Source organism: Callithrix jacchus, chromosome 3 (assembly GCF_049354715.1).
Source record: "Callithrix jacchus isolate 240 chromosome 3, calJac240_pri, whole genome shotgun sequence".
In the NCBI taxonomy this organism is placed as follows: domain Eukaryota; kingdom Metazoa; phylum Chordata; class Mammalia; order Primates; family Cebidae; genus Callithrix; species Callithrix jacchus.
The window spans coordinates 78,199,342-78,217,153 of record NC_133504.1 but is presented as its reverse complement, the minus strand read 5'-3'; the positions used below and the strand labels follow the sequence as shown (position 1 = coordinate 78,217,153).

The 17,812-nt window shown below is 34.6% G+C and overlaps 2 protein-coding genes across 58 annotated transcripts in view; one reads left to right on the top strand and one right to left on the bottom strand.

Moving 5' to 3' along the window:
* Nucleotides 1-17,812, top strand: part of LOC118152213 (uncharacterized) — a 106,588-nt gene that overhangs the window by 57,882 nt on the left and 30,894 nt on the right. For 16 of the 50 annotated variants that reach the window (XR_013532949.1, XR_013532931.1, XR_013532944.1 and 13 more), the window contains 2 exons: nucleotides 867-955; nucleotides 6,119-6,376. Coding sequence is in view for 1 of the 50 variants with exons in the window: in XM_054252958.2 (XP_054108933.2) it covers nucleotides 867-898 (32 nt within the window). In the remaining 49 variants the exon portion in view is untranslated. Of the gene's footprint in view, nucleotides 1-866; nucleotides 3,771-6,118; nucleotides 8,282-17,812 lie in introns of those variants that run through there. The other 34 variants (XR_013532947.1, XR_013532943.1, XR_013532934.1 and 31 more) reach the window with 7 other exon arrangements.
* PDE5A (phosphodiesterase 5A) overlaps nucleotides 837-17,812 on the bottom strand; it is a 130,787-nt gene continuing 113,811 nt past the window's right edge. For all 8 annotated transcript variants that reach the window (XM_017970274.4, XM_035293043.3, XM_003732444.6 and 5 more), the window contains 6 exons: nucleotides 14,809-14,909; nucleotides 12,795-12,872; nucleotides 11,114-11,177; nucleotides 9,132-9,206; nucleotides 7,743-7,826; nucleotides 837-5,149 (listed from right to left, as the gene is read on the bottom strand). In XM_017970274.4, coding sequence (XP_017825763.1) covers nucleotides 5,012-5,149; nucleotides 7,743-7,826; nucleotides 9,132-9,206; nucleotides 11,114-11,177; nucleotides 12,795-12,872; nucleotides 14,809-14,909 — 540 coding nt within the window. In that variant the 3' untranslated portion in view covers nucleotides 837-5,011. The remainder of the gene's footprint in view (nucleotides 5,150-7,742; nucleotides 7,827-9,131; nucleotides 9,207-11,113; nucleotides 11,178-12,794; nucleotides 12,873-14,808; nucleotides 14,910-17,812) is intronic.

Sequence of the window (17,812 nt, the reverse complement as noted above, 5' to 3'; positions counted from 1 at the left end):
TCCTTGTTTGCTGAGGCTACAGAGCTAACGGCAATAAAACAGGTTCAAGAGCTGCCAAATGTGTCCCTTTTCCACAGAAAGGGTTGATGTCTGCTGAAATGGAATATTAAGTATCAGAGACTTCACATAACTTTGGAGAAAAACTTGAGGACATGATCACTGCAAAAAAGTAATAATCAAGTCTTTAAAAAAATTCCCCCCTACCTTTTATTTTACCTTAAATTCTCTATTGATTTTTTCCATTTATTTTTCTGTAGCCATTAAAAATTTTTAAAAACAGTTTTAATAGTTCTTTATGGGCAAGAAGGAAGATTACTTCTTTAAATATAACTGAAACTCTGGCACGCTCTAGTGGCCAAAGAATCTAAAATATTGTTCTACATGAGCTTATAGTTAGTTTACTTCTTCCTTTAGCTTTATGAATTAGACATAACCTAGATATTCTGCCCCCCATGAAGAAGGCTTGTCTAGTGGCAAAATAATAAAAACAGATATTCTGAATTTACTCATACTTCCACACCTCTAGACTAGAAGCATAAGATTCTGTGAAGGCATTTCCTTAGCTATTACCAGATAACTAAATTAAGAAATGTTAACTGCAAAAAATGCAGACAATCCAAACCTGCTGGGTGAGGAAGAATATTATAGAGAAGAGTCTAGGCTAAGGAAAGGATTATATTAAACCATATTTTTCTTCAGCTAATAGGATCACAGTTTAGCTTAATTAAAATCTCTCAAACTATTGGGTCCATTCTCCCTGCAAAAATCCAAACTCCCCTACTAATTCCCCACCCTTAAAATTCAGAGTCCCCTAATAATCACACAGTATTCATACCTACTTGTTCATTCTTTTTATTTTTACAAAGCATGGCAGAATGAGAAAACCACTGACAAGTGAAGAGTTTGTACAATGGAAGACCACCTCGACCATCTCATAACTTTATACAGGAATCAGGTGGGTAAGTGTTCCTTTAAAGTGATTTTGTCATAGAAGACTCTCATGATGGAGGAAAGGAAAGAAATGAAATCAACATTCATGATTATTTAAAATGACTTAACAGCTAAGCATAATATACATAGTAAGTCCTTTCCCTAGTATAAAAATAGTGCCAGAAACTATATTTGTTCAAATATATTGAAAAGGTATAAGAATACAAATAGTTATTAACAGTGGCTAGTGATGCCTCATAAAGTTTTCTTTTCCTAAACTGTAATAGAAATTTATATTTTCAACTATTTACATTGCTTTCAACAACATTCATTAAGACATGTTTTCACAGGTAAGTATATGGAATGGCAAAGTGAACTTTAATACTTTCTTCTTCCCTGTCTGTAGTAGAGCAGAAGGGGTCCAAAACTGTGCACAATTTAACAGTCCAGAAGAACTGTGTAACCTTTACCTTGCTAGCACATGGAAAAAATAAACTATATACAAGAATACAAAACTCTTTAAAGTGTTCTTCAACTATCAACATGTTAAGTGATCCATACTTGCAAGATAGGATGTTTGTTCACCGGTAGATTCTTACTAAGTTTCAGGTAAAGAAGGTACATAAAACATACGTTATTGATGAAAATTGAAGTGATGCAGTACACCCCATGTTCTCAGATTAAATTGGCAGTATCAGAAGCTGATAAGTCTCTTCTCCAGCACCTCATTCAGGGACCATGAGCTCCTTAAGGTCACTGCTCTGTCCACAGCTGAGCACAGTACCTAACATGTGGCAGGGACTCAATAAAAGGTGGGTCAGTGCATGACAATTATATGACACAAAACAATTATATCATGCTACCTTATTTTGACTATAATTGTTCATTAGAGAGGATAATGATGACATTTTTATTATCTGGTTTTAAATCTATCTTGTAAACAAAAGACAATTGGCTTGTGATGGCCCGTTAAGTTTTAGGAGTACAATCTGGTGAAAAGCACAGAAAAAAATTGTAAATCAAATTGGAAGAGGTCTAATATTTGTGTTGCTGTGCTGAAAATAATGGCACTTCACTGCAAGCAAGAATATGTCTGTGACTAAATAGTTTTCTCCAAGAATCCAATATTTCCAGTATATTTTTGTATACTTTCTTGTCTATATTACTCCTATTAAAGGAAATTATTCTTCATAATTAAGAGACAATGGTGACAATGTCATCATCCTGGGTTTGTACCTTGAAGCAATGTACTCAAAGAGTTCTAAATCTCACATTTGCTAGTGATCTGCAAGTGAAGCTGAATAAATATATAGTCTTTGTTCAGTCTTGGAAACTCAACATTAGAAACGACATGTGGGGATAGATCACCTTCTCTCTAGACTAATACCCCATTTCTGACAGTGGTCTCCATGGCCCATGGGGGCTTATAAAGTAGCTGCCTTCTGTGACATCCTGCTTGAAGATAAAGACTTTGCCAAACATAACTCCTTTTTAAAAAGCACAACTTGTTTAGGCACACAGAGGTTAAGTGACTTACACAAATCCACCCAGGATTGTGATTGGCACAGTCCAATCTACTGAAGAATATAAGGCTAGGCAATCATATAGCTATCTTTTAACAAATTAGTAAAATAGTGGCAACATTCTGGTTAAAAATTGAAATTAAATAGTATCATGTTACTCTGTTATAATGAAACAAACAAAAAAACTAGAACAAGAACTTCTTGCTAGTTATGGGTAATGTAATTACAGAGTAGGGTGAAGGAGGACTATATGTATACTTTTCCAACTTGAGAGAATACTGGAAGGGAAATTAAAAATTATTTGAACCAATTAACCAGCCCTAAAGACGTACTCTTCTGTATGAACGAAAATATCCAAAAATAAAATAAAATAGGCATTGCCCTATTTCTTTTAATGTCTAAACTAGTAAAATAGACATTATTCAAAGGCAGACCAAACCATTTCTAATCTAAATATATCTTCTTGCTTATTAAAATGACACACAAATAAACATTCTAAACAATCTACTATGTCTTTAAAAAAATTCTCAGTGACACATACTAGAGGGGACTAAACAAACTACAAAAGTGTAAGTACATATTTTAGCATTACTACTAAATCACAATGTAATAAAAAGGCTTATTAAAGATTGCTATTCTTTATGCAATATTTCTATACTAAGGATTTATGTGTGCATGCATAAGTATACACCTGTATGTATATATAACTATTATTTTAGTGATAATCTGTGTATTTTACACACCAGTGCCACTAAGGGGCAACCTTAAACATTTTGTTTGTATGGCAAAAAGTAAAATAAAATATCCTGAAAATACCAGTATACAACAATATATATAGCATTAAACAGTTGGTAACTTCCTAGATTAGATTAGTCTTTACCAAATACACAATAATGGCAATACAATGTGTTTTGCTTCTTTTTTTTTTATCAGAGTGATAAAAATAAAGTCACATTATGTTGATACACACACACACACACACACTTAAAATTTAAAAAAAGGAACGCATTAAATTTTAGGCAAAATTTAGGGGAATAGGGACAAAGATGGGAAACACATTTTGGTGAAAGGTCCTTGAGAATGCTGCATTACCATATACCTAAGAAATTTTCTATCCAAATTAGTGATAGAAACTCAGATCAAATATCTTTTTTGTGGGTTGGAGGCAGAAGTTAACAAATCTCTCCTTCTACTCTCCCCAAATCCAAACATTCCTGAATATTTGAAACAAATTTTCCTTTCCTAGACCAGTTGCTTATCTACTTCTCCAACATTGAATAAATGTATATTTAGGGGCACACATGTAGAATATTAATCCAGTTAAATGGGCTCAAATTCTAAGAAAATGTTAACTATACTAAATGTTATGGGAAGGAAATACCACTGAATACGAGTTAAGAGCCAGTGTTTAGCATTCACATCCAACCTTCTCTGGATCAGGGTTGACTTGTCCTATACATCAAAATATGACAGTTTTTCAATCACAATACTGCTAAATGTTATTCAGGCATAACGTTTCTTACCCACTGTTCCCTCAAATTCATTTTCTACTCTAGTATTGGCAATAGCCCTTTGCTATTTATATAATTAAAATTTTTCTTTAAATTTCAATTGACAAAAGAAAAAAGATTCATTTTGTACTCTCTTATCTATAGTCATGTCTCACTTAGATCAATGTTCCAACTGTCACTTTTGTTTTAAAAAGGAAACTCAGAAGGAAAAAAAACTCTTAGCGATATCCTCTAACAGGACATTTTTCTTCACTGATAGACATATGAACATTCCATTTCTAGAGCACACTTATCCCTCAATAAAGTTAGTCACTGGATCATCTCCTAAGGTTTTACCGGCTTTGCTTCAGGTAGGTGAGATGGAAGTGATTGTATGGGTAGCCTTTAGAAAAATGTACTGCACTGAAATGACAAAGTTCTCTCTTGCCTGTTCTCTCACAAAACAGCAAATCAATTAAATAATATAATTTCTTTACAATACAGTTTCATTGTACTTCCCATTGTTTCAGAATACATGAACTTTTTACAAAAGACATTGTTGACAAATACAATTATTTCTCCTTAAAATCTACTCAGCCAGCATTTTTCACTATCCTATAAAGGCTTTAAATGTCACAGAATGTATGATAATTTGCTCCTAACCTTCTTTTGAAAAAGGAAAGATTCCAAACATTCTTGAAAAACTGGTAATTCAGAAAACACAAAAACCAATTATTTTAAAACCCCAGGCAAAAAAACCTCAGTGCAAGAATACCGCTTACACTTTGCAGTACATGAAATACCACAAACAATGCTTTTATCAAGGTGCTAAGAGTGGATGTTGTTGATCATTTTAGTTCAGTGGCATAAAACAAATATACAAAAAATATGTAATATTCCGCTAAAAACATTTCATGCTATATTCTCAAAAGTTGTGCAAAAACAAAAACACAGCAGTGGCAAAGTATATAGCAAATACAGACAATATACAGACAGTGTGTAAAGAACCTAGGCATATTGCAGAACACACCATCTCTGTAAACTTCAACTCTGCATGAAATGGTCCACTCAGTTCCGCTTGGCCTGGCCGCTTTCCCCATTAATCAGCATCTTCTCCTGCTGTTCTGCAAGGGCCTGCCATTTCTGCCTGTTCTTCCTGCAGCCATCTAGCAAAGGGAAACAGTCCTCTGACACATGGGTCAGGGCCTAAAGAAAAAAAGAAAGTAAACAACTAGAGAGAAGCCAGGAAATAAGCCCTCTCTCACAGCCTGTTATAAAGGGCCACATCCCACACTCATTTCATGAGCAGACTCACTGCTGAAATCTTCACAAGCTGGGTGCGCACATAGATCATTTACACATGATTCTTCTAAAACACTACAGATACGTAGTAGTTTGCTGAGAGAGCATATACACACATTCCAAAATAACATTATTGTGCTAGGTAGACAGATCTGTATGGAATCCACTTTTAGGGGAAAAAAGACATTTTGTTTCTTTTTTTTTTTTTTTTTAATTTTTTATTGGATTTTAGGTTTTGGGGTACTTGAGCAGAGCATGCAAGACAGTTGCGTAGGTACACACATGGCAGTGTGCTTTGCTTTCCTTCTCCCCGTCATCCACATTTGGCATTTTGTTTCTATGTAGTATAGTTGGGTCTCCCTAAGTGTGACTGCATTGGGAGCTACTTAGTTTTTGTGTTTTTCTGGGCAATGGTCTCATATAATATACTTAAATAGGCTTTTATCCAAGATTATATTATAATAAAGATTAATTCATAATTCGGTATGGCATTATCATGTACCAATTATAGTGTCATAAACATGTAGACACAAGAATGTTCATTGCAGATTTCTTCCTAATAGTGATACACTGACAATGACAAATACACAACAGTAGGTTGTCACTGGAAAACACCCCAAGAGAATTTAAAAAAAAAGAGAAACCTCACAGGAACATATTTGATACATAAAATATGGATATAATAGCATTATGGATTTCAAAAGGCAATTATTGAATTATTGTTAAATGAAAAGTATATGAAAATGTCATAAAGCATATGCATATACATTGATATGTTATCTGTAGTTATCTCTGGGTAGTGGATTGTAAGTGGTTTTATTTTCCTTTTTGCTTCTCAGTAATTTTGATTTTTCTTTTTCTTCTTTTCTTTAGGACAGGATTCCACTCCCATCACCCAGGCTGGAGTGCAGTGGTGTGATCTTGGCTCACTGCAACCCCCTCTGCTCCTACTCAAGCAATTCTCCTGCCTCAGTCTCCTAAGTGGCTGGGCTACAATCGCGTGCCACTAAGCCCTGCTAATTTTTCTATTTTTTGTAGGGACAGGGTTTTGCCATGTTGGCCAGGCTGGCCTTGAACTCCTGAGCTCATGTGATCTACCTACCTTAGCTTCCCAAAGTGCTGGGATTACAGGTATGAGCCACCGTGCCTGGCCTCTGATTTTTCTATAGTGAGAACATAACTATTTCTGTAATAATGTTGGAAATACATATCAATATCACAATTTTCAACAGCAGATTCAAGTAAAATGAATCCCTGTGTGTGTTTGTGTGTGTGTGTATATATATCTATATATGTATATCTATATACGTATGTATATATTATAATGCAGAAGGATAACATCTATAATAGCTGATATAATTACTATCTTGACTGTTTTTTTGTGGATGGAGAAAAATCAAAAGAGCCATTAGTATTTTTAATGGAGAAACTCTTAATCCAATCAATAAGGAAAGCATCTGTTATGGAAAGAATGAGATGTTTGAAACACTGCTCGGCATATGCTTTACACTTCTGAGGAAGAACTTTGAACAAAGGAGTAAACAACTGGAATGCTGAGAAAAATGAGGAGACAGCAGTGGCACATGACACCTGTGTTTTTTTTCTCCATGGTTCTTTTGGTATCTCTCCTTCCTTTCCCTGTCAGCTGAAGATCTTTATTAAATTCTTTTGATAGGGAGAACGCTGGAGTAGGAATGAGAACTGGGCTGTAGATGTACATCCCCAATTAACCACCTGTTTGGGGCTAATATTCTATCTTGTTAGGAGATGAACTTTACAATTTCAATTACCAAATCTGAAATGTTCTGTTTAGAAAATTTCTAGCTTTTTTTTTTTCTGGTTTGACATTCTATGATAACTCCAAGACAAATGTTCTTCTTCTGAATAATTAAAACTTAAAACAGTTTCCTGTGTAAACTTCCAAAGACAACAACAAAGATAACCTCTTTCTGCATTTGAGTCATAAACATTAAACTAATAAATTAGGTGTTTTTGGGAGAATCCATTTGCCTACAATAACCCCCGACACACCAAACACCAAGCCAGCAGATACATGGAAATGGGAACCTGCAATTTACCTACCTCCTTTTATTCTTAGAAAAATTTTTATGAATATAGTCAAGCCACATTATGACAATGAGAAAAAGTTGGAAAATTACTTTTTTTATTTAAGCTAAAATTCAGAATTAGGAAAAGAATATGCTAATACATGGTATATACCGTATTGCTTCTTGAGGTTAACACTGGCATTTAATTCTTAGCATCCCCAAATCAATTTGTTGGAGATTAGCACATAGTAGGCACTCAACAGATATTTGTATGTGTTCCTTGTTCAATACGAACATGTTCATCGATAAAAGAAACCATACTACTAATAATTTTATTTCATGATTTAGAAGCCCAAAATAGGCGCCTATTATTAATCTCTTCAATTTACTTTAGGTTCTAATTCGTAACAGTCCAAGTTTAGCAAGTCTAGTAGTTTTCATATAAATACCTCATACAGTTGCAAGCAGATGGCATCTATGAACCCAACTTGCATACTTGGGATTTTGTTTTTCTTTTCCCTGTTCATTAGATCCTGAAAATACAAATATAGACACAGACACACAGATTGCATTTATTTATTTTGTTAGATATTTTATTGTTATTTTTTGAGATGGGTGTCTCACTCTGTTGTCCAGGCTAGAGTGCAGTGGTGACATCTCGACTCATTGCAACCTCTGTCTCCTGGGTTTAAACTATTCTTCTGTCTTAGCCGCCAGAGGAGCTGGGATTACAAGTGTGCGGCACCATGCCTGGCTAATTTGAGTATTTTTAGCAGAGATGGTTTTCACCATGTTGGCCAGGCTGGTCTAACTCCTAATCTTAAGTGATCCGCTTGCCTTGGCCTCCAAGTGCTGGTATCACAGGTGTGAGCCACTGTATGCATTTACTTATTGAAAGAACACAATGAAAGCTTGCTCCAGAAAGGTGAAACAGTGGGTTAGCCTGGAAAGGTCAGATAGCAACTATATGAAAAAGAAGAAAAGAAAAGAGGAAAACTCTATGTTTAATTTAGAGGAAAAATTCCAAAGAACAGAAGTGGGTTGAGAAGAGTCTTTACTTGTATTTGTGATCCACACTCTATGATAAAAGGCAGTATGTTTGAAAGATCTTTAAATTCTGTTTGCCCCAACACAACAACTTTGGGAATTTACGCTAACAAGATAATGAAGAATAGAGGAGCAATTCCCTTGGTGTAATGTTTTCAGTGTTTGCTATTACAAGCAGCACTGTGATAAACATCTATGATAGATGAAATACTGCTCTGGAAACACTTCTGAGGAGAACTTTGAACAAAGAGTAGACAAGTAGAATGCTAAGAAAAATGGGGAGACAGTTGTGTGGGTGTGACATCTGGTCTTTTTTCCTCTGTGTTTCTTTTTGTATCTCTCCTACCTTTCCCTGTCAGCCACAGTTTCTTTATTAAATTCTTTTCATGGTGAGAACCAAGGAGTAGGAGTGAAACTTCTATGATGGACGTTTATCACAGTGCTGTTTGTAATAGTGAACATTGCAAACATTACACCAAGGGAAGTGGGTAAATTATGGCTACATATATTTCAGTAATCATGATAAAAAATGAAAAGTGGTTTGTAATACTTAAGTGGAAAAACAAATTACAAAAAACAGCGATACAATATGCTGACCCCAAAAGTATTTTTGTGCTCGTTTCTTGGATTTGCTTTCTGTAATGAACATTTATAATTCTTCCAATATGAAAAAAGTTTTAAAAAATAAAGTGAGAAACTGTGGTCCTAAGGAAAGATCCCATGGAACCATAAAAAGGAGTCTACAATTTTAAAATGCAGTTTAATTCCTACCAACAAAGTTTCATACTTACAGTGGGTTCTATGTTGAGTTCTTTTCTCTCTCTGTCTCCTTGATCAAAAAATTCAGTTGCTACAAGTTCTGCTATCTGAAATAATTAACAGACTCAGTTTTGACAATGAAAAGCATTTCATTCTTTAAAACAGAGACTGTGAATGAAGGCCCTGTTAGGAGGTATACATCTCCCTTTTATAGCAAATAAGCAGCAGCTTGATACCTGAAGACAAGTACTCCATGTCTAAAGCATGCTCTCTTAACTATTCCATTATACTCTTTTTTCACCTCTGTAAATTTCTCTTTCTTTTAGTAGCTTCCAACATTTTTCCTTTTATTTTATTTAAAAATATTTTCTTCCTTCATTTATTTTCACACCCTAAAACAATATGTACAAGGGTTTAATTCAGGAGAAAGAAAGGGTATATGAAGACACATTCTTTCCCCTTCTCTCCCCTGGTTAGAAATACGCATATAGTCTTATTTATTATGGGGCAGGAAGGTATGTAAAGATCACGTAAGTGCATATGGCATGTTGGCTTTGGCACGTGGAGAATGAGTTTTTGATCTTGTTTGCTCTGTATGTCTGTTTCATGAGATGAGCCTGTAGAAGATTTCTTAGGCTCCCTGACTATGCAGCCCAGAGCCTTGACCAACACCAGGCTGTCAACAATGCTAAATAGTACATTAAAGACTCAAAATGAAATCTTGAGAAACAAAAACACAAGATATATGTCACTGCATGGACATCCATCACTTTTCTGAGTCTATATTGCCTCTGCAAAACATTACAGCAGTTACTTACTTAGAGGGAAGGATTTTTTTCTAGCCTCCTGGTAACAGGCTCTGTTCAGATCCTTCTTGACATCTCCTGTCAATACTTCCTACATCTACAAGCCCAGAAATCGTTAAGTTCTACTTGTTAATGCCTATTTAGAGCTGAGGTATAGCCTAGAATGCTAATCATAAGAAAAGTAATTTTGCTTCTTCTCATTTCTAAGGTCATTAAAGGGATGTCCTTAAGAAACAAGTAAGTGAGAAGTATAAGTTAATACCCCAAATCCAAACATCGGAAATCTAAAATGCTGGTCCAATAAGTATTTCCTCTGAGTGTCATGTCAGCACTCAAAAAGCTTTGAATTTTGGAACATTCTGGATTTTTGAATTTGGTATATTCAGCCTAGCACACTGAAATGAAAACTTATCAACAGCAATGTTTTTGCTCCATTAATGTTGATGCTATCTTTCTTCATATATCTTAAAAATATCATGTGCAAATGTATCTTCTAAAAAAGAAAGCCTTTTCATGTTCAATTATCTGTTTTTAATACTATTTAAAAATTTAAAAAAATTTCCATTCTTCAGAAGCTAGCTTTAAGAGTAACACCTTTAAAAAATTACTTTAGATTTAGAGGGTATTTGTGCATATCTAGTGTAGGGGCATATTGTGTATTGGTGGGGACTGGGCTTCTAGTATACCCATTACTCAAATAATGAACATTATACTCAATGAGTAGTGTTTCACTCCTTGCTCTCTTCCCACCTTCTCCCCTTTTGGAGTCCCCAGTGCCTATTATTTCCATCTTTATGTCCAAGTGTACCCAACCGTTTGGCTCCTGCTTATAAGTAAGAATGTGCAGTGTTTGATTTTCTGTTTCTGAGTTAGTTCATTAAGGATAATGGCCTCCACCTTCAATCATGCTGCTTCAAAGGACATGATTTGATGCCTGCCTAAAAAGAATTTCGTGGTGCATATGTATGACATTTTCTTTATCTAGTCAACTGTTCTTGATGGACACTTAGGTTAGTTCCATGACTTTGCTATTATATAATAAATGATGCTATGACTAATGCATAAGTATCTTTTTTACATAGTGATGTATTTTTTGTAAAATAAATAGATAGATTTATTTTTTAGATAGATACCTAGTAGTGGGATTGCAGGGTAGAATGTTATTTTGACTTTTTAATTATTATTTTTATTGTCACTAAGCAACATACCCGTTGTTGAATAGGCCACGGTTTTGTAATTGCAGAAAGATCACAAGCTGTCATCAGCATTGCCCTGTTACAGAAAAAAAAGAAACCCACAACTCCTATTTACTTTTGTGTTATTATATGACCTCAGTAAATAGTTATGAATAAAAAAGTTAAAATCCTCTAAACAATGGAAATCGGAGTTTATAAAGACCAAAGAAAAACAAACAATTTATATAGAAGTCTACCTGATATAGTGATAACAGAGCATCACTGTTTTTGATTTCCCTTTGAACTTTTGGAATTTGTCCTCAAACTGCCTCATTTAGTTCCAGAACATGAAAAATTATTAACCTTTGGGTAAAAACTTGCCTGATTTTATTATTTTTGTCACTTTGGTATTCCATTCTCAGTGACAATATGATGAAAGTGCTTTGATGACTACTAATTAACCATTAAAATATAACATCAGTTATCACACTGATAAAGGTCTTAGATCAGAAATTATAGTAGGTTATCCTAATTCACTCAACATGTGGTAATTTCTACATGAAAAGCCTTTGAATGATTAATCATGTTTTTCAGTCTTTTCCTTTATTATTTCCACATGTTGAATTATAGTTAAGAAAGTTTTCTCACTCCTAGGTTATAGAAGAATCCACTTATATTTTTATTTAGTGCTTTTATGATTTAATTCTCTGCATTGAACTCTATGTTTCAGTTGGAATTTAAGTTTTTAGAGTAGATCCAATTTTGTCTTTTTCTTTTTTTTTCTTTTTTTTTTTGTGTGATACAGGACTTTTGTTTTATTGAACAAGAAAACTGGGTTTGAGATGTTTAGTGACGTTCCATAGTCTTACTCTATGTTCCCTCAGCTTCAGCTGCATTGTGCCAACGGCCTCCTAATCAGTATTTCTATCACAGACCTTGCTCCTGAGGCCTCATGGAATTCCCACAGGTGCTTCACATTTAGCATGTGCCAAATAACCCTCATTCATCTATATGCACATGCACATTTTCTCACATTTTAACATCTCTGAAATCAGGACATATCTTAAAATCTGTGGCATCGCAGTATGTCTTCATCCTCAGTGGCATATATTTTATTTTATTTTATTATTATTTTTTTTAATTTTGTCTTTTTCATTTGGTTATCCACTCATCTCTCTCTTTCTTCCAGTCAGGATATGTTATCTTTATTATATACTATATGTGTTATGCAATTCTAAATTTTCTATTGTGTTCCACTGATCTGGCACCAATATCAAACTGTTTTAGTCATAGAGACTTTATAGTATTGCTTCCATGTCTAGAGACCAGACCTCACTGCTGCATCTTTCCAGATTTTCTTTAAGAGAAGTAAACATTTTACAGCTACATCTTGCTTCTGCAATCTTTATATTTTCAGCACTTCCATTGCAATGAATTAGGAAAGTGAATAAGGGAATCCTATAACCATATATTGATACTCCACCACATTTTAAAGGTTTTTCTAGAATAAAGGAACAATTCATTCACTCGGATTTGTAAATGCAATTCTTTTCAAGTAAATTTCACATTTACTCTTTGTACAATCCACTGGAAAAGTCTGACAGCCTTTAAGATCATCATGTTGTAACAAATCATTGCAATAAAAACTAATAGAAAAAATAGAAAATTAACTGGGTAAAAGAACTTCAGCTTTAAAGATAGTAAACATACTTACAAAAACAAATCCTTTTGATGTGGATCTTCCAAATTGAATTGATTTTTTCTTATAAGTTCAAAAAATTCTCCTCGCCTCCTGCAACATTAAAAAAAAGGTAGTTATAATAACTACCTAGGCTCTCATCCCTTTGGTCTACAAAGACTCATGGAGTAAATTTTTGGTTAAAAAATGTGTAATTTTGGCCGGGCACGGTGGCTCAAGCCTGTAATCCCAGCACTTTGGGAGGCCGAGGCGGGTGGATCACGAGGTCAAGAGATCGAGACCATCCTGGTCAACACGGTGAAATCCCGTCTCTACTAAAAATACAAAAAATTAGCTGGGCGTGGTGGCGCGTGCCTGTAATCCCAGCTACTCAGGAGGCTGAGGCAGGAGAACTGCCTGAACCCAGGAGGCAGAGGTTGCGGTGAGCCAAGATCGCGTCATTGCACTCCAGCCTGGGTAACAAGAGCGAAACTCCGTCTCAAAAAAAAAAAAAAAGAAAATGTCGAATTTTTCCCCCCATCTTTGAACCCACTGTAAAATCAACATTTTCAAATCTTTAATATCTCACTTTCCACCTTTTATCATTTGCTTTGGGTAAAACATTAAACCTCATCTAATTTTTAACTATAGATCACAGATAATGGTAATTTCAATTCTTGAAAATTTGTTATTTTATGAAAAATGAAACTATGAGTTAAAAATTTGATGCTGAGAATGATTTCAGATATTTTAAGTGCATGGCAGAATAAGATCTATAGGTTTCAGTTTAACAATCATTTATCATGGTATAGGATAAAAAAATTATAAAGTTGTAAAGTGGTTCTGAAATAAACAAAGACTAGTTAAAGTTTAAAATAACATTTCTTATTATTCAGTAAATATAATATCTAGTATACAGTAAATTCCTCCTACATGCCCAGTATTATTAAGCATTTCAAGAAAGCATAAGAAAAAAGTTTTTCTTTTTACAGTGTTTAATATCTACCTGGAGACACAAGACTCAAGAAAAACTTATGTAATAAAACTGATTGTATATGATTACCAAAAATGAAAAGTATGTTTCATAAGGGTTCAAAGAAGAGACCCATATGGCCTGCAAAGGTTGGCTAGGCACTATTTTTCAAATTCTTAATTTGATAATCCTTATTCTGCAATTATTTTTAATAAATGGAAGTTTACTATTAATATGTATTCTTTTGTCTTAACCTCGAAGTGCTCTAAGAGCACATGCAGTTACTTCTAGATATATAGTAGTAGATATCTGGCATATGTTTTTGTGTTTGTTCTATTTGTTTTTACTTCTCCTAAGAGTGACTAGAACCATGAATGTGAATCCCTCACAGATGGAGAGAGACTCATGTTACAAGGAATCCTGAGTGTAATTCCCTGACTCCCCGCATTCCCACGCATGCATCAAAGCTCTCAGTCTAGGAGCTGAAAACTTATGATTGCCCAAATTCACAAAAGTATTTCCTAGATTTTAGAAAGGCAGCTTAATCATGAAAATGCATAATCACAGAGACCACTCTAATGTATGCTCTTGTTTTAGAATCACTAAGTTCAAAGTTCTATATTAATATTCTTCTGTCAAAATCAAATAAAAAGAAACAAGAGTTACTTGCTTGGCAGTAACCCCCTTTCTGCCCAGCTAAGATTAGATGATGGTATAAAGGAGTCATGAAATGGTCAGAAGTCGTCCCCATGAGGGGGAAAGGGAAAGGAGGAATAGCAAATGACCTATATAATCTTTAGACAACATGGCTTAGAATGACCTTGAGATGGCTATTAGATTTGTATATAGTTTCAGAGACACAGTGATAAACATTAGAAATAATAATGTATTCTGTAATTTTCAGCAATAAGTAGCCAAAGGAGTAGACTTTTTGGCTACCTTTAAGAAACTGCTCCATAGTCTGATAAGCAGCTTTGCCAGGACATTTGTGCTTTGAAATTTCTCAATATGGAGGTCAAAATTTGAAACAATGCAATGATCCAAGACTTCTTTCTCAGGATATTGTTTAAAACTTACTTAATGTACAGTGCTAGGTCTGTAGCTAAAATAGCTTGCTTGATTATTTTCAACGTGGTCTTATATTCTTCAATGGAGAGGCCACTGAGAATCTGATTGCCCTTTATAAAAAAGAAAACCAAGTTAGCACTCCAGGGAGAAGCTGCTGACAAGAACAAAATCTGGAAATATATTCACATATCTTAAACACATGCCCAGTATTCTAAACTCATGATGTGGAGGGCACACTTAAATACCATGAAATAATGTTTCCCTTCGATGCTCCCATCCCACCCCTGTGTCATACAGATAAACAGCTTCATAGTGCTTTATCTGCCTACATATGTATGTTTTTCCAACTCATATACTCCTTAAGCCTTAGTCCAGACTTAAAATCTAATCGCTATCTTTTTCCATAGGGCAGACTAATTGTTAAAATCTAACAGCAAATAAAATTTTGAAAAAATCAAAGCATGTTAATAGATATGAATAATGGAGTGGTAAATTTTTTACACAATTGATTATGAAAAAAGTCACTTCTCTATGGAATTTAAAATAAATCCAGTAACATTTCTGGTACAAATTTATATAATTTTAACTTAGTTATGATAACAGTGCATATTCCTTAGGAACATCTTAATGTAGATGGGTAAAGGGCATGAACCGAAGGGCACTTACTGGTCAGTGGTAAAAGAAAGCATGGGTTGAAACTTCTATAAGGAATATTTAACAGGTAGCTAATCCATGTGCAAATCATTGGAAGTTTTTACTATGTAACCATTTTTTTATTTCTTGTCTGTAATTTAAAGTATAGTGGTCCTCTAATCTTGAACTAAGTAAAACACACAAACCAGACACTCAGAATATGATCAAAACAACATCTGTAAATTGAGTCAGATGTGCTTCCTGTATCTTACTGCCAAGAAAAAACCCTGATGCTTAGGAATGAGATCTGAAGGCAAAGGATTTGTTATGAAGACAGGGGAACTTCTGGATATGCTAGGCTAGGGCCAAAACACATTGGTTAGAGGATAACTAGATGCTGAAATTGTGGCATGGATCTAATTAATGACAATAATCTATAATTACAACCATAAACATTATTTTTAAAACTAAATTACTTTAGATTCTAGGCTAAACAGAAAATTATTCAGAAAATACCTTCTGATACTTATTTGAAGATAAAAAATTACAAGTGGAATATGAAATGTCTTTTAGTGCTATATTCTTACATTTTACTCCCAAAAGCTGATGATATAATGTCTGTGTCATTATGCTTACAAAGATAGAATATATAGATAAGTCTTAAAATTTGAGCCAGCCATATATACAATCAGATTCCTTACATGTTAAGTAATAACATAGTGTATAATAAGTTATATAGCAACAGAGGTCAGTTGATAGGAATACTGTTAAATATACTTTAAAAAAGCATATTTTCTTCCTCTGGAGCTATATTTGTAATGTGATATTGAAATGAAAGTTTCAGTGGGAACACATAGCAAATTCTAAGAAAAGTACAGATGTTTCTACTATAATATGACATAAACATTCCCAAGAAATTTCAGTTCTGAAAAAATTTCAGTTCTGAAAAACACTAAAAATAACAGGGATTATGTGAAAAAGGGATACTGGGAAAGACCACTCAAAACCTATGCAACTTTGTAACCAGAGCACAAACCAAACCAAGAATTGGTACCTCTGGAAGTAACTTGGACAGGCCAGTCTGGCAGGTCGGGAGGCTGCCTGTGAGGACATTAAAGATGGACAAAAACAATCAAGTGGAAATGCTGGTTTGTGGGGGCCCTACAACAATGCATATAGAATTGATCACTCAGACAGTACGGCTGCTATTAAGGTGGGCACTGAAGGAAGAGCAAGCTCCTGAGAGCCTACAAGAGTCTGAAGCAAGGGAGAGAGCCTCAGGTGCAAGTGCTCATTTTTAATATTCCTAAGATACAATGGAAAGGGCTGTATATGCAGGAGCCAAGGGGAGGCCTTTTTTTCTTTCTTCCTGAAGGTCAGAATTCAGCTTCTGTATTCTGGCACCTCTCATCTCAAAGAAGTTGTGTATGAAATAATAGAATATCTATAGTATACTGATACCATTCAAATACCTCCCTTCTACACATGAACTAATTCATATTAAACAATCACATGAGGGGCATGGAGTTCCTGTGTATGCCTCCTATCATTTGGGTGGAGGTGGGCCTAGAGTAGGCTTGTTTCTGATTCCTGCCTCAAAAGTCTAAAAGGCAAGACTCATATTGGTGCCAGTCTGTTAAGAATGTTTTGATGTTTCTTACTATCTCCCTTCCCATTCTCCAACTATGAAGGGGTAAGAAATTACATGGAGGTTGGGGAGAGAGGAGGATCTAGAAGAAACACAAGGCAGGGACTGGGAGAAGCCGACCAGTGCAGCAACAGAAAACCTGCAACTTTAAATCATGTTCAAAATTTGGACTGCTACCCAGGAGCAAACATTTTGGTTTCTGAGTTGAGAACTCTACCCTATATATTGGGACCTAAACTAACTAGAGGGCTTTTAATTTATAAATGAGTGACCAGAAAAGTGATGGCAATCTCTGAATTTTTTTCCAGGGCTCAGGAAAGAACTAGCCCCACTGAGTAAACTTAGAGATATTATGGTAAAACAGCTTTAAGAGTATATGTCATGCACTGTGTATGTTCAATGTAAAACTTTCATTTTTTCTTATTATGAAGGCAATACACATAACAGATAATGTCAACAATGAACACCCCCCCCAAATAAAGATTAATATTTTATTATACCAGCACAGCCATTCTTAATATCCTGGTGTATATTATTTTAACCTTGTTTTCCTTAATGTAAGCATGTTTGGCATTGCATAGCATATACTTTCTTATGTTGATAAATATTCACTTCACCAAGTTGTTAAATAGCTTTATTCTTTAATAGTTTCTTAGCAACTAGAAATTTGAACCAAAAGAGGAAAACGTATTGTTTTGTGAAAGCAAATGCTTGAGCTATAGAAACCACTTC